Source organism: Rana temporaria, chromosome 5 (assembly GCF_905171775.1).
Source record: "Rana temporaria chromosome 5, aRanTem1.1, whole genome shotgun sequence".
In the NCBI taxonomy this organism is placed as follows: domain Eukaryota; kingdom Metazoa; phylum Chordata; class Amphibia; order Anura; family Ranidae; genus Rana; species Rana temporaria.
The window spans coordinates 415,569,828-415,584,911 of NC_053493.1; the positions used below are offsets into that span (position 1 = coordinate 415,569,828).

Consider the following 15,084-nt stretch of genomic DNA (forward strand, 5'->3'; position numbering starts at 1 on the left):
GATGTTCCAGAACGTCCTGCAGGATTTCATGCCACGCGCGCCCGTGGGGGCGCGCGGCGATCGGTGTTGCGGGGTGTCAGTCTGACACCCTGCATCTCCGATCTCGGTAAAGAGCCTCCGGCGGAGACTCTTTACCACGTGATCAGCCGTGTCCAATCACGGCTGCTCACGATGTAAACAGGAAGAGCCGTTGATCGGCTCTTCCTCACTCGCGTCTGACAGACGTGAGTAGAGGAGAGCCGATCGGCGGCTCTCCTGACAGGGGGGGTTCGCGCTGATTGTTTATCAGCGCAGCCCCCCTCGGATCGCCACACTGGACCACCAGGGAAGCCCACCCTGGAGCACCAGGGTGGGCCAAAAAAAAAAAAAAAAGTCTTAAAAAAAAAAAGCATTTAAAAAAAAAAAGATGCCAATCAGTGCCCACAAATGGGCACTGACTGGCAACATGAGAATCAGTGCTGCCCCACAGTGTCCATCAGTGCCACCCCACAGTGTCCATCAGTGCCACCCCACAGTGCCCATCCATGCCCAGTGCCCACCTATCAGTGCCCATCTGTGCCACATATAAGTATCCATCAGTGCCACCCATAAGTGCCGCCCATGAGTGCCCATCTGTGCCGCCTATGAGTGCCCAGTGCCGCCCATGAGAGCCCATCAGTGCCGCCTATGTGTGCCAATCAGTGCCACCTATGTGTGCCCATCAGTGCCACCTATGTGCCCATCAGTGCCGCCTATGTGTGCCCATCAGTGCCGCCTTTGAGTGCCCATCAGTGCCGCATACCAGCGCCGCCAATCAGTGCCACCTCATCTGTGCCCATCAGTACTACCTCATTGATGTCCATCAGTGCCATCTCCGGTGCCCATCAGTGCCGCCATATCAGTGCCCGTAATTGAAAGAGAAAACTTACTTATTTACAAAAAAATTAACAGAAAAAAATAAAAACATAATTTTTTTTCAACATTTTCAGTCTTTTTTTAGTTGTTGCGCAAAAAAAATCGCAGAGGTGATCAAATACCACCAAAAGAAAGATCTATTTGTGGGGAAAAAGGATGCCAATTTTGTTTGGGTACAGTGTAGCATGACCGCGCAATTGCCATTCAAAGTGCGACAGTGCTGAAAGCTGAAAATTGGCTTGGGCGGGAAGGTGCGTAAGTGTCCGGTATGGAAGTGGTTAAACACTTCCAGTCCGGGCCAATCCTGACATTCCTCTCCTATATGTAAAAATCAGCATTGCTTTGCCAGAAAACCGCTTAAAAACCCCAAACATTATATATTGTTTTAAGCAGAGGCCTTAGAGAATAAAATGGTGGGTGTGGCATATTTTTATATTTGCACAGCGTTTTTTTTTAATGCAAATTAAAAACAAAAAAAAAACGTAATACATTTTAAAACACACACAATTTTAAAACACAATATATTACCCATATGGGGAAATATAAAAGATGATGTTATGCTGAGTGAATAGATACCCAACATGTCACGCTTTAAAACTGCGTACGCTCGTGGAACAGCAGCAAAAAACGACAGTACCTCAAAATCTACAGTGTGCAGTACTATGAGTGAGTGGTGTCACCCCAGGACAGGAAGTGTGTTACTGGCAGGATCTCAAGACAAAAATAGAAAAGAATAAAAAACGTCTGAAAAAAGAAAACTAATGCAGTCACCACATTTAATGATTGGCAAGCTGCAATAGTGTATATTACAATTTTCTGAAAATGTTGAATAATCATTCAAATCATAATCAATGATAATATCTCCTAGTCTTATCATAACCACCAACACTTAATGAACCCCTGAAACCCCAAATCTTATTATTGTCACTATAAGAGAATAAATCACACTTCCCTGTGCTGAGATTTCTCAATGCTGTGATTGGTTGTGTTGGGAACCTTTAGATTTATGACATCTGGAATATGAATCTACTGCATTATTCTGTTGGTTAAATATCATCAGATTCATATTTCTGTGATGTCAGCAGATTTGGGCAGATTTTCTGTTATATTATTATTTCTCACGTCGCCCCTCACCCCCAGATATTGTTATAGAACCTTTTCCTACACATAACCCGGCATGGAGGGGCTCAGTGAAGGTGGTGGTGAAGGTGTGGAGGTGTCTGATCGGGTCACACAGATCATAAAAGGACAGCTGCCCGGCCTCATAATCCACATAGATCCTGACTCTGTTACTGGAGAGATCGGGAGATATTCTGATCTTTTTATTGTCATGTCTTAGACAATACCCACCTCTATATCTGTACAAACCCCAGGACTTCTTATTATTTCCAATCAGTGACTGCACTCCTCCTCCCCTCTCTATACTGGGATAACACATCCCGACTATGCAAAGTTCTGACTCTCTGACATCCACTTCCCAGTAATGTCGCCCCGAGGAAAATCTCTGACTGCTTAATACCTGGGACCACCTCTGAAATCTCTCCGGAGTTTCTGGACGATTCTGATTTATATATGACCTGGATACAGTTTTCATGTCATCTGATATCTGTAGATTATTACCAGCTGTGTTCACATCCAGTAATATGTCTGAAGCTTCCTGTATATTGAAGAATACATTTACCTCTTTTATCATATCAGATAACCCTGTGTGTAATGTGTGTGAGATTCCAGACACATCCAGATCCCCTCCATCATGGAGGAGTCTATCATGTCTCTCTCTGTCCTCATTATCTCCCTCCTCAGTATCACACAAGTCCCCTGTGTCTGATTCCTGTAGGACAGTCAGTGGGTCAGTCATGTTACACAGCTCCTCAATGTCCTCCATCTTCCTGGACAGATCCTCCTTCTTTATTTCCAGCTGATGGATCAGATCAGACAATGAGATCCGCTCTTCCTGGCTGGAGATGTTCCTCCGGACTCTCTTCTCCAGGTCCTCCAGATGTCTCCTGAGCTCTATGAACAGGGCAGTGACTCTCTCTGATGTTTCTTGTACTTTTCTCCTGCGATCCTGCAGACTCTGGACTCTTTTCTCCGTCTCCTCTCTCTCTGTCATCAGTTTCTGCAGAACATTTCTCAGTTTCTGTTTTTTATTCTCAGAGGCCTCATCCAGAGTCTCCACCTTGTGTCCCCGGTGTTCTCCGGCCAAACTGCAGGACACACAGATACAGGCAGAGTCTTCAGTACAGTAATATTCCAGAAGTTTCCTATGGATGGAGCATTTTCTGTTCTCCATGGAAGTGGTGGGATCGGTTAGGACATGTTCTGGTGACTTGCTGTGGACTCTCAGGTGATTATCACACAGAGAAGCTTCACAATGCAGACAGGATCTAACAGCAGGTACAGGAGAGTGAATACAGTAAGTACAGAAGATTCCAGTCTTCCCTTCTTCCAGCTGAGTAGATCGGAAAGCCTCCACTATGTTACGTAGTGTTATGTTCCTCTGCAGTACAGGCCGATCCCGGAACTCTTCTCTGCACTCAGGACAGGAATATCCTCCAGACCCCCCCTGTGTATCCAACACACGATCAATACAGACCCGGCAGAAGTTGTGACCACATCTCAGGTTTACAGGATCTGTATATGTGGTCAGACAGATGGAACAGTCCAGCTCCTGTCTCAGATCAGCAGACGCCATCGCTGACAGCAGAAGAGAGAAATGAAACTAAAATCTCCGACAGTGAAAATCTAAAGGGCGTCTCACATTCCTCGGCACAGGGAGGGGCTGAGCTGGTCTTGCAGCTTTTATCTTGAGGAAGTTTGTGGAGAAATAAATGTTTATATTGAAGGTATATGTCCTACATGTTGATACACATTGTACTGATTTTGAGCTTTAAATGACTTCTGCAGACGAGGCACAAAACTAAGTTATATAATGCAGTGTGATAGATATTTGCATGTTGAGGCTTTTTGTGTTTAGGAGAAAATTATTTCCAACGGTAAAAGAAACCTGTCCTGAGAGATATACAAGAGCGTCTCAAAAAATGTGAATATCATCAAAAAGTTCATTTATTTCAATAATTCAATTAAAAAAATGAAACTCCTATATTATATAGATCCATTACACACAGAGTTATATACAGTATCTGACAAAAGTAAGTACACCCCTCACATTTGTGTAAATATTTTCTTCTATCTTTTCATGTGATAACACTGAAGAAATGACACTTTGCTACAATGTTGTGTAGTGAGTGTACAGCTTGTATAACAGTGTAAATTTGCTGTCCCCTCAAAATAACTCAACACACAGCCATTAACCACTTTAGGACCCCTTCACGCCGATATACGTCGGCAGAATGGCACGGCTGGGCACATCAACGTATAGGTACGTTGTCCTTTAAGCCCAGCCGTGGGGTCGCGGGCGCGCGCTCCTGTGACCCGGTCCGAAGCTCCGTGACCGCGGGACTCGCGGACCCGATCGCCGCTGGAGTCTTGCGATCGGTCCCCGGAGCTGAAGAACGGAAAGAGCCGCGTGTAAACACAGCTTCCCCGTTCTTCACTGTGGCGACAGCATCGATCGTGTCATCCCTTTTATAGGGGGACACAATCAATGACGTCCCACCTACAGCCACACCCCCCTACAGTTGTAAACACACTTCAGGTCACACATAACCCCATCAGCGCCCCCTTGTGGTTAACTCCCAAACTGCAACTGTCATTTTCACAATAAACAATGCATTTTAAATGAATTTTTTGCTGTGAAAATGACAATGGTCCCAAAAATTTGTCAAAATTGTCCGAAGTGTCCGCCATAATGTCGCAGTCACGAAAAAAATCGCTGATTGCCGCCATTAGGAGTAAAAATAAAATAATTTATAAAAATGCAATAAAACTATCCCCTATTTTGTAAACGCTATAAATTTTGCGCAAACCAACTGATAAACACTTATTGCAATTTTTTTTTATCAAAAATAGGTAGAAGAATACGTATCGGCCTAAACTGAGGATTTTTTTTTATATATATATATATATTTTTGGGGGATATTTATTATAAAAAAAAGTAAAAAATATTGAATTTTTTTCAAAATTGTCGCCCTATTTTTGTTTATAGCGCAAAAAAAAAAAACGCAGAGGTGATCAAATACCTCCAAAAGAAAGCTCTATTTGTGGGGAAAAAAGGACGCCAATTTTGTTTGGGAGCCACGTCATACGACCGTGCAATTGTCTGTTAAAGCGACGCAAAATGGGGCAAGGTCCTTTAGCTGCATTTTGGTCCGGGTCTTAAGTGGTTAATGTCTAAACCGCTGGCAACAAAAGTGAGTACACCCCCTAAGTGAAAATGCCTAAATTGGGCCCAAAGTGTCAATATTTTGTGTGGCCACCATTATTTTCCAGCACTGCCGTAACCCTCTTGGGCATGGAGGTCACCAGAGCTTCACAGGTTGTCACTGGAGTCCTCTTCCCCTCCCCCATGATGACATCACAGAGCTGGTGGATGTTAGAGACCTTGCGCTCCTCCACCTTCCCTTTGAGGAGCCCCACAGATGATCAATAGGGTTTAGGTCTGGAGACATGATTGGCCAGTCCATTACCTTTATGCCGCGTACACACGATCGGGAATTCCGACAAGAAAACCGTGGATTTTTTTCTGACGGAATGTTGGCTCAGACTTGTGTTGCATACACACGGTCACACAAATCTTGTCGGAAATTCCAACCGTCAGGAAACGCGGTGCGGTACAACACGTATGACGAGCCGTGATCAATGAAGTTCAATAGGCAGTTCGGCTCTTCTACTTGATTCTGAGCATGTGTGTTTTTTGTGCGTCGGAATTGCATACAGACGAGCGGATTTTCAGATAGAAACTTCTTCTGTTGGAAAAATAGAGAACCTGCTCTCAATCTTTTGTTGGCGGAAATTCCGACAGAAAAAGTCAGATGGAGCCTACACACGGTTGGAATTTCCGACAAAAAGCTCCCATCTGACTTTTCTTGTCGGGATTTCCGATCGTGTGTACGCGGCATTACCCTCAGCTTCAGTGATCATCTTGGAGGAGTGTTTGGGGTCGTTATCATGTTGGAATACTGCCCTGCGGCCCAGTCTCCGGAGGGAGGGGATCATTCTCTGCTTCAATATGTCACAGTACATGTCGGCATTCATGGTTCCCTCAATGATCTGTAGCTCCCCACAGGGCCGTCTTTAATATTGACTGGACCCTGGTCAAACGTTTTCTTGGGCCCCGTCTTCCATGCAATTTCGCTCTCCGCATGCTTTGAGACATACAATAAATAGATTCAAAATCAGTTTACTGAATCAGATCAGGCAGTGATTGCAATTGGTTGCCAGAGGTTACAGTGTATCATCATTACCACTCACTGACTGGCTGCTAGAGGTTACAGCACACATTATGTCTCACTGTTTATTTTTTAGAGGTTACAGCACAGGACTTCTGCTTGTTGATTGGTTGCTAGAGGTTACTGTACATTATTACTGCTCACTGACTGATTGCTAGAGGTTACTGGACATCCTTACCACTGACTGATTGGTTGTTAGAGGTTACTGCACATTATTACTGCTCACTGATTGGTTCCTAGAGGTTACTGCATATCCTTACCGCTCAATGATTGGTTGCAAGAGGTTACTGCACAGCATTACTGCTCACTGATTGGTTGCTAGAGGTTACAGCACATCATCTCCTCACTGCCTGCACACCATGGACTGGGGAGGTGAGGGGACCCATCAATAGACAGAAAACTCCTAGGACTCCTGGCATCAGTGGCAATGTGGGGGATTCTACCAATGTAATGGGGGATTTACACTGACCACCAATGTGAGGGGGATTTACACTGACCACCAATGTGAGGGGGATTTACACTGACCATCAATGTGAGGGGGGATTTACACTGACCACCAATGTGAGGGGGATTTACACTGACCACCAATGTGAGGGGGATTTACACTGACCATCAATGTGAGGGGGGATTTACACTGACCACCAATGTGAGGGGGATTTACACTGACCACCAATGTGAGGGGGGATTTTCACTGACCACCAATGTGAGGGGGGATTTACACTGACCACCAATGTGAGGGGGGATTTACACTGACCACCAATGTGAGGGGGGATTTACACTGACCACCAATGTGAGGGGGGATTTACACTGACCACCAATGTGAGGGGGGATTTACACTGACCACCAATGTGAGGGGGGATTTTCGCTGACCACCATGTAATGGGGTATTTTACGCCACTCACCAATAGAAAGGAGGGATTTCTACACTGACCATAATGTAATAAGAGCATTTACACCAACCACCAGTGTAAGGGGGAATATACAATGACCTCCATGTAAGGGGGAATTTACACTGACAACTATTGTCAAGGAGATTTGTACTGACCACCAATGTAAGGTGACACTTCTACACCGACCACCAATGTTAGGGGGGGATTTACACTGACCACCAATGTAATGGGAGATTTACACTGACCACCAGTGTAAGGGCAATTCTGCACTGACCACCAATGTAAAGGGAAATGTACACTGATGACCAATGTAATGAAGAACTTACACTGACAATCAATGTAATGGGGGATTTTACCGCAACAGCCAATAAAGGGGGATTTCTACACTGGCCACCAATGTAATGGGGATTTACACTCACCACAAATTTAAAGGGGGCTTCTACATGGACCACCAATGTAATGGGGGCCTTCACACTGCCCACTAGTGTGAATGAAAGGATTGTACACAAAGCCCCAATGTCCATCAGCAGAGGAGAATGGAATGGAGATCCTGCCAGCAAAAAAGCCCTGGGATGTGCCTGGGCATTAGGGTGTGCCCAGGCACACCCGGCATACCCCGTGCGCACGCCTATGGTTGGGAATACATGCAAAATCACTTTCCTGACAACACAGAAACATGCTGCCCTTTAGCAGATACACAGCAGTGCCATTAGTTGTTAGTGACACCCTCATGCATCAGCTGAGATGTGCGTATTCACATGCACCACAATTCAGGGTGCTGTGGTACCTCGTTATTCTGAAGAAGGGTTCCACCTCCAATTTCCTTACCTTTGCAGAACAGTCTGGTGTTGGGCTTAATGATTATAGTTGTAGGCAGGACTTTCAAGCTCCTTTACCTCCCCAGTGGGCAGAATTCAGCAGAAGTGATGGTAGATATGGCCTCAGGGGGACATGATATACATATGAATGCCGCCTCTATTTACATATCAATGCCGCAGTCCACGACTATTTACAACTTAATGCCACCGCTATTTACATATCAATGCAGGTTATTTACATGTAAACACAGGGTCTGCAGGTGGGGTCATCTGTACATGGCAATAGGGCAGAGAACTTTCCACTGAGCTATCGGGACATAGCACGGGACTAAAACTTCAAGGGATGAGGAAATGTAAACTGGGATTGTTGGCAAGTATGAGAAAAATAATGGGGCCCAGGGCAGACGCCCTTTTTGCCCTGCCTTAAAAACGGTCCTGGCTCCCCAGTGCCGGCAGCACTCATGCAGCCCCCAGATCATGACACTCCCACCACCATGCCTGACTGTAGACAAGACACACTTGTCTTTGTCCTCCTCACCTGGTTGCCGCCACACACGCCTGACACCATCTGACACCAAATACGTTTATCTTGGTCTCATCAAACCACAGGACATGGTTCCAGTAATCCATGTCCTTAGTCTGCTTGTCTTCAGCAAACTGTTTTTCGGGCTTTCTTGTGCATCATCTTTAGAAGAGGCTTCCTTCTGGGATGACAGCCGTGCAGACCAATTTGATGCAGTGTGCGGCCTATGGTCTGAGCACTGACAGGCTGACCCCCCACCCCTTCAACCTCTGCAGCAATGCTGGCAGCACTCATACGTCTATTTCCCAAAGACAACCTCTGGACATGACGCTGAGCACATGCACTCAAGGGAAAATGGCTAATTGGGCCCAATTTGGATATTTTCACTTAGGGGTATACTCACTTTTGTTGCCAGCGGTTTAGACATTAATGGCTGTGTGTTGAGTTATTTTGAGGGGGCAGCAAATTTACACTGTTATACAAGCTGTACACTACTACTTTACATTGTAGCAAAGTGTAATTTCTTCAGTGTTGTCACATGAAAAGATAGAAGAAAATATTTACAAAAATGTAAAGGGGTGTACTTACTTTTTCGAGATACTTTATTTCAAGCATTTCTTTCTTTAACTTTTGATGATTATGGGTTACAGCTAGTGAAAACCCAAAATTCAGTGGGCCGGATTTAGATACATAGCAGTATCTGTCGGCGCGGCGTAACGTATCTCACATACGGTACGCCGCCGTAACTTAGGGCGCAAGTTCCGTATGCAGAAAGAACTTGCGCCCTTAGTTACGGCGGCGTAACGTATGTTTGTCGGCGTAAGCCCGCCTAATTCAAATGGGGATGATGTGGGCGTGTTTAATGTAAAATCACTTTTTGACATACATTTTTGAAAATTTTACGTCGTTTGCGTAAGTCATTCAAAAAAAGGGCTGTACGTAAGTTACACTCACGTCTAAAGCAATGACGACTTGCGGCGTAATTTCGAGCATGCGCACTGGGATTTTTTCACGAAAGGCGCATGCTCCGTTCGTGAAAAAATCCCAGTGCGCATGCTCGAAATTACGCCGCAAGTCGTCATTGCTTTAGACGTGAGCGTAACTTACGTACAGCCCTTTTTTCAAACGACTTACGCAAACGACGTAAAATTTTCAAAACTCGACGCGGGAACGACGTCCATACTTAACATTAGCTACGCCTCATATAGCAGGGGTAACTTTACGCCGAAAAAAGCCTAACGTAAACGACGTAAAAAAATGCGCCGGCCGGACGTACATTTCTCAATCGGCGTAAATACCTAATTAGCATATTCATCGCGTAACTATACGGAAGCGCCACCTAGCGGCCAGCGTAAATATGCAGCCTAAGATACGACGGTGTAAGACACTTACGCCGGTCGGATCTTAGGGAAATCTATGCGTAACTGATTCTCTGAATCAGGCGCATAGATACGACCACGCACACTCAGAGATACGACAGCGTATCTCCGTTCTGAATCTGGCCCTGTATCTCTAAAAAGTAGAATATTACATAAGATCAATAAAAAGAAAGATTTTTAATACAGAAATGTTGGCTTAGTGAAAAGTCTGTCCATAGTATGCACTCAATACTTGGTCGGGGCTCCTTTTGCATGAATTACGGCATCAATGCGGAGTGGAGTGGAGGCGATCAGCCTGTGGCACTGCTGAGGTGTTATGGAATCCCAGGTTGCTTTGATAGTGGCTTTAAGCTCATCTGCATGGTTGGGTCTGGTGTCTCTCATCTTCCTCTTGACAATACCCCACAGAATCTCTATGGGTTTTAAGTTGGGTGATGTGAACTCTAGATGGACTTTTTAGGCACCACACTATACACAATCTTAAAATATAATCGTTTATTGATACATAAATATAAAATCAACAAGCGCATTTTAAAATTCCTAGCAACATAAGCTAAACAACCTACCACATATAGACATCCCCACCATTACCCTTAGGCCACGCTGTAACTCGACTTAATAAGTATAATCATAGGTAGCAAAATATGGGCCTGATGTGGGTTGGTTTCAAGGGTAGAAGAGCTCAATGCTCAACGCGCTACATGTTTCACGCTGACGTGCTTCTTCAGGAGTTTCAGGTAGGTACTATAGACAGTAATTACTGTATATACTCGAGTATAAGCCGACCCGAATATAAGCCGAGGCACCTAATTTTACCACATAAAAATGGGAAAACATATTGACTCGAGTATAAGCCTAGGGTGTCTATCTGCATGCCTCACTGTGCCTCACTTTGCCTCACTGTGTCCATGGCTTAGTATGTCCATGCCTCACTGTGCCCATGCCTCACTGTGTCCACGCCTCACTGTGCCCATGCCTCACTGTGTCCATGACTAGAGCTGTAGGTTCCCCAGACAACAAACTTTGCACATGTGTAGAAGAGAAATGGGGCTACATGTGTACCAAGTTCCGCGTCCAGGGGACCTACGCCCGGCTGGTTACAGGTCCCCAAAATCAAAGGAGAAATTACCGTTTATCATATCGTCCCTGGAAGTCTTCACGTGGGATGGCGCTCAGAGCCGGCGTAGTGGCTCTTTGGACGTTATCCACACTACCAAAATGGCGTCCTTTTACGTGTTGACTTGGTATTTCCCGTTTCCTCTGCAATCATTCCGATAGTGAGCCGTCGGTCAGAAACAGAACGTGGATGCAGTGAGGTCTGTTCTCAACCGCGATCAACAGATCACTATCAGAATGATTGCAGAGCAAACGGGAATTACCAAGTCAATTGTTCAGGAAATCGTGACTCAGGATTTGAACACCAGAAAGGACGCCATTTTGGTAGTGTGGGTAACGCCCAAAGGACCACTACACCGGCTCTGAGCGCCATCCCACTAGAAGACTGGGTTCAGTTGTAAAAATGTATCAATAAAATTACTTTTAAAGCATCATTCTCATTATTTTCTGGACACACCTCATATGTTCCATTATTGTAATATAAACTAAGCATTATTTTATACAATGCAGTATGGACAAACCCTTCATTGTTTATCTAGTAGCAGTTAGTCACATTCAGCTGGACTTGTTCTGTAATGTTGAAGACATTTTGTAGATTCTCTAAGCCACTTCTTTAGTTTTAATGAGTGTCAGAAAGATCCCCCAACATGTACTCAGGTAACACCAACACCTCCATCCAATCACCATTAGATGTGATGAGACAGATGTTGATTATCCAGCATGGGGGGTGTGAAAGGTGTGGAACCCCCCCCCTGTTCTAGTTACATCATCCCATTGAGACACCAAGGATGGGACGATGTAACTAGAAGAGACGGCTCACACCATACTATAGCATTTCTATCCACACAGGTAGCATTGGCACCTTCATCCAATGTGGAATGTGAAGATGTTGATTGTCCAAGAACAGGGTGGGAGATGTAAAAGTTGTTGGACCCCCCTCTTCTAGATACATCATCCAAATGTTGGTGTCAGGAAGCCTGCATAGGGGTTAGTTCCTCCACCGTGTCCACCAACAACAACCTAAATGTGACTCTTCCAATTAAAGCTGAACTCTTTAACATTTAAAGTATAACTAAACGCTTGTCAATTTTTTTATTGCAGTCTGTGCCCCCCGTTAAGGGGTCTCACCTTCTCTATTGGTCCTTTTTACCATTATCATTAAAAGTAAAAGAAATTACCCAAATGTTGGGTTGTCCCCAGAAAAGAAATAGAAGGGGAATCTTCCATTGGAATCTTCCAAGGGGGTCCCCCAGAAATTCCCCTGATTTACAGGGATTTCCTCTCACTTCCTATTTGGCTATGGGACAGGAAGGCTTAGAATCCTCCCTTGATCTATCGAAAATGAAAAAAAAGTTTTGCCCATAGTTCTATTTTAATGCAATTATTTATTAATAAAAAAGCATTTTTTTTCTACATAGAACTGTTGTATATATCTGAATTTGTCCTGATATCACTTCCTGTAATCACCTGCACAGCAGCATTGGGGGGGGGAGGCTCACTCTGAGCCAGTTAGATACATTAATACACACACAATTTTAAAACACAATGGGGCTGATTTACCAAGCCTTTACTCCATGACTCATGGAGTAAAAGCAGGAGTAGCAGCCGTTTTGCCATTTACTAAAGAAATACGCTGCTAGTGCAGTGTATTTCCCTAGTTACTAATGTGCTCCGTGCGCCCAGGAGAGGGTGCATTGTGCACCAGTACAGACCTGGCGCACGGCACATTAAACTGTAAATTGCGGGGGTTTGGGCGGGAGTTTATTAGGGGGGGAGGTGGGGGGATGCAGGGGAAGTGAAGTGACATGTGTTTTGAAGTGTTTGGCGGGCCGAATTGAAAGGGAAAGTGTTTTTTGAAAACAGATCCCCGTACGCTTGCACAGTGCGCCTGAACCTCGGGAGGTTCATTTGCATACTGGGCATGCGCAGAGAGAAAAGTCAGGGATTCCCGTGCGCCTTGTCAGTACGCCGTGAAAATCTTGGTAAATACCAAGCGGCGTACCCGTGAATGCGCTGCGTGACGCGGCGCACGGGAATCTCCGAGCTGTTTTCAGCCCTGAAGGGGAACTCGGCGCCAAATTTCAAACTTGAAATCGGCGCGGGTCCCCCTCCAGGGCTACATTAGGCTCTTAGGCTTGGTCCGGAACGTGAGGGGTTAAACCCGCGCCGATTCGGCGCGGGGGTCCCCCCCAGATCCAAACCAAGCCCTCATCCCAAGCATGCAGTCTGGCCCGGACATGAATGGGGGCGGGGACGAGCGAGCGGCCCCCCCCTCCTGAGCCGTACCAGACCGCATGCCCTCAACATGGGGGAGTGTGTGCTGTGGGGGAGGGGGGCACTGCCCCCCCACCCCACAGCACTCTTGCCCCCATGTCGATAGGGACAAGAGCCTCTTCCCGACAACCCTTGCCATTGGTTGTCGGGGTATGCGGGCGGGGCTAATCGGAATCTGCGAGCTCCCTTTAATAAGGGGGCCCCCAGATGCCGGACCCCCACCCTATGTGAATGAGTATGGGGTACATCGTACCTCTACCCATTCACATGGGGGAAATGTAAAGTAAAATAAAACACCACACACAATAAAATATTTTATTAATCAGCTCCGGAGCCCCCCCTTTCTTCTTTAGCTCTCTTACAAGGGGGGGTTTCTTCTCTCCCGATCTTCTGCCGGGACCCTGGGCTTCGGTGATTTCTGCCGGGGGAGGGCGCCATCCCTCGGTCCTCTCCGGAGCCTTCCGCCGGATGCCCCCACCCCATTTAAGCTCTTTTTCATTAGGGAGGGGCATCCGGACTTCGGGGTCTTCTGCCGGGGGATGGCGCCTATCCCCCGGTCTTTCCGGTGCCTTCCGCCAGGGTTCCGGTCTTCCTGGTCTTCTGCCGGGGGTGCGCCAACTCCCCGGTCTTTTCTCTGCTCCCTCTTCTGCCTGGCTCCCCCGCGGAGCCAGGGCTTTCTTCCGTCTTCTTTCTTCTCTCTTCCTTCTTCTGCCTGTCTCCTCCGGGAGCACAGGGCTTGTCTGCGCTGTCCTCTCCCTTCTCTTCCATTGGATGTTGACACGACGAGGTTCCGCGCTGACATGCCGTGTCAGCGACGGGCATGGACTTATATAGGGCAATGCCACCATGTGACCTCAACCCATGTGACATCACATTCCCTGGGCATGATGGGAATGTGATGTCACATGGGTTGAGGTCACATGGTGGCATTGCCCTATATAAGTCCATGCCCACTGCTCAGACGGCATTCCAGCGCCGGACCTCGTCGTGTCAACATCGAATGGAAGAGAAGGGAGAAGACAGCGGAGACAAGCCCTGTGCTCCGCGGAGGAGACAGGCAGAAGCGGAAGGCATCGCAGAAGCCCGGAGAGTGGCGCCCTCCGGCGGAAGACACCGTACAAGCCCGGGACCCTCCCCCAAAGGCAGGAGCCTCCCTGGTGAAGGGGGTCCCGGTGAATTACGTCGCTGAAGACGGGGGTGGGGTGCCAGTGCACCCCCCCCCGCAGAAACCGTCGTGGAAGCCCGGGACCCTCCCCCAAAGGCAGGAGCCTCCCTGGTGAAGGGGGTCCCGGTGAATTACGTCGCTGAAGACGGGGGTGGGGTGCCAGTGCACCCCCCCCGCAGAAACCGTCGTAGTAGCCCGGGACCCTCCCCCAAAGGTAGGAGCCTCACTGGTGAAGGGGGTTCCGGCAGAAGATGGCGAAGCCCGGGGCCTAATGGGGTGGTGGTGGGGGGCCCCGGCAGAAGACCCCCGGCTGACTAATAAATTAATTTATTCATGTGTGGTGTATTATTTTTTTCCATTTTTTTCCCCAGGTGAATGGGTAGGGGTACAATGTACCCCCATACTCATTCACATAGGGTGGGGGGCCGGAATCTGGGGACCCCTTTATTAAAGGGGTCTCTCAGATTCTGATAAGCCCTCCGCCCGCATACCCCGACAACCAACGGCCAGGGTTGTCGGGAAGAGGCTCTTGTCCCTATCGACATGGGGACAAGAGTGCTTTGGGTTGGGGGGGCAGTGCCCCCCTCCCCCACAGCACACACTCCCCCATGTTGAGGGCATGTGGTCTGGTATGGCTCAGGAGGGAGGGGGGCGCTCGCTCGTCACCACCCCCA

At 47.1% G+C, this 15,084-nt stretch overlaps 1 protein-coding gene across 1 annotated transcript; it reads right to left on the minus strand.

Annotated features, from left to right (window-relative positions):
* Positions 1–1,656: 1,656 nt before the first annotated feature.
* LOC120941622 (E3 ubiquitin/ISG15 ligase TRIM25-like) lies at positions 1,657–3,614 on the minus strand. The gene has a single exon (XM_040355153.1). It carries the CDS (start codon positions 3,587–3,589, stop codon positions 2,006–2,008), a length of 1,584 nt encoding a protein of 527 aa, XP_040211087.1. The 5' UTR covers positions 3,590–3,614; the 3' UTR covers positions 1,657–2,005.
* Between the last annotated feature and the right edge of the window lie 11,470 nt (positions 3,615–15,084).

Bases quoted from the DNA above. Each gene is read 5' to 3' on its own strand.
- LOC120941622 (XM_040355153.1), bottom strand. From the start codon at position 3,589: ATGGCGTCTGCTGATCTGAGACAGGAGCTGGACTGTTCCATCTGTCTG.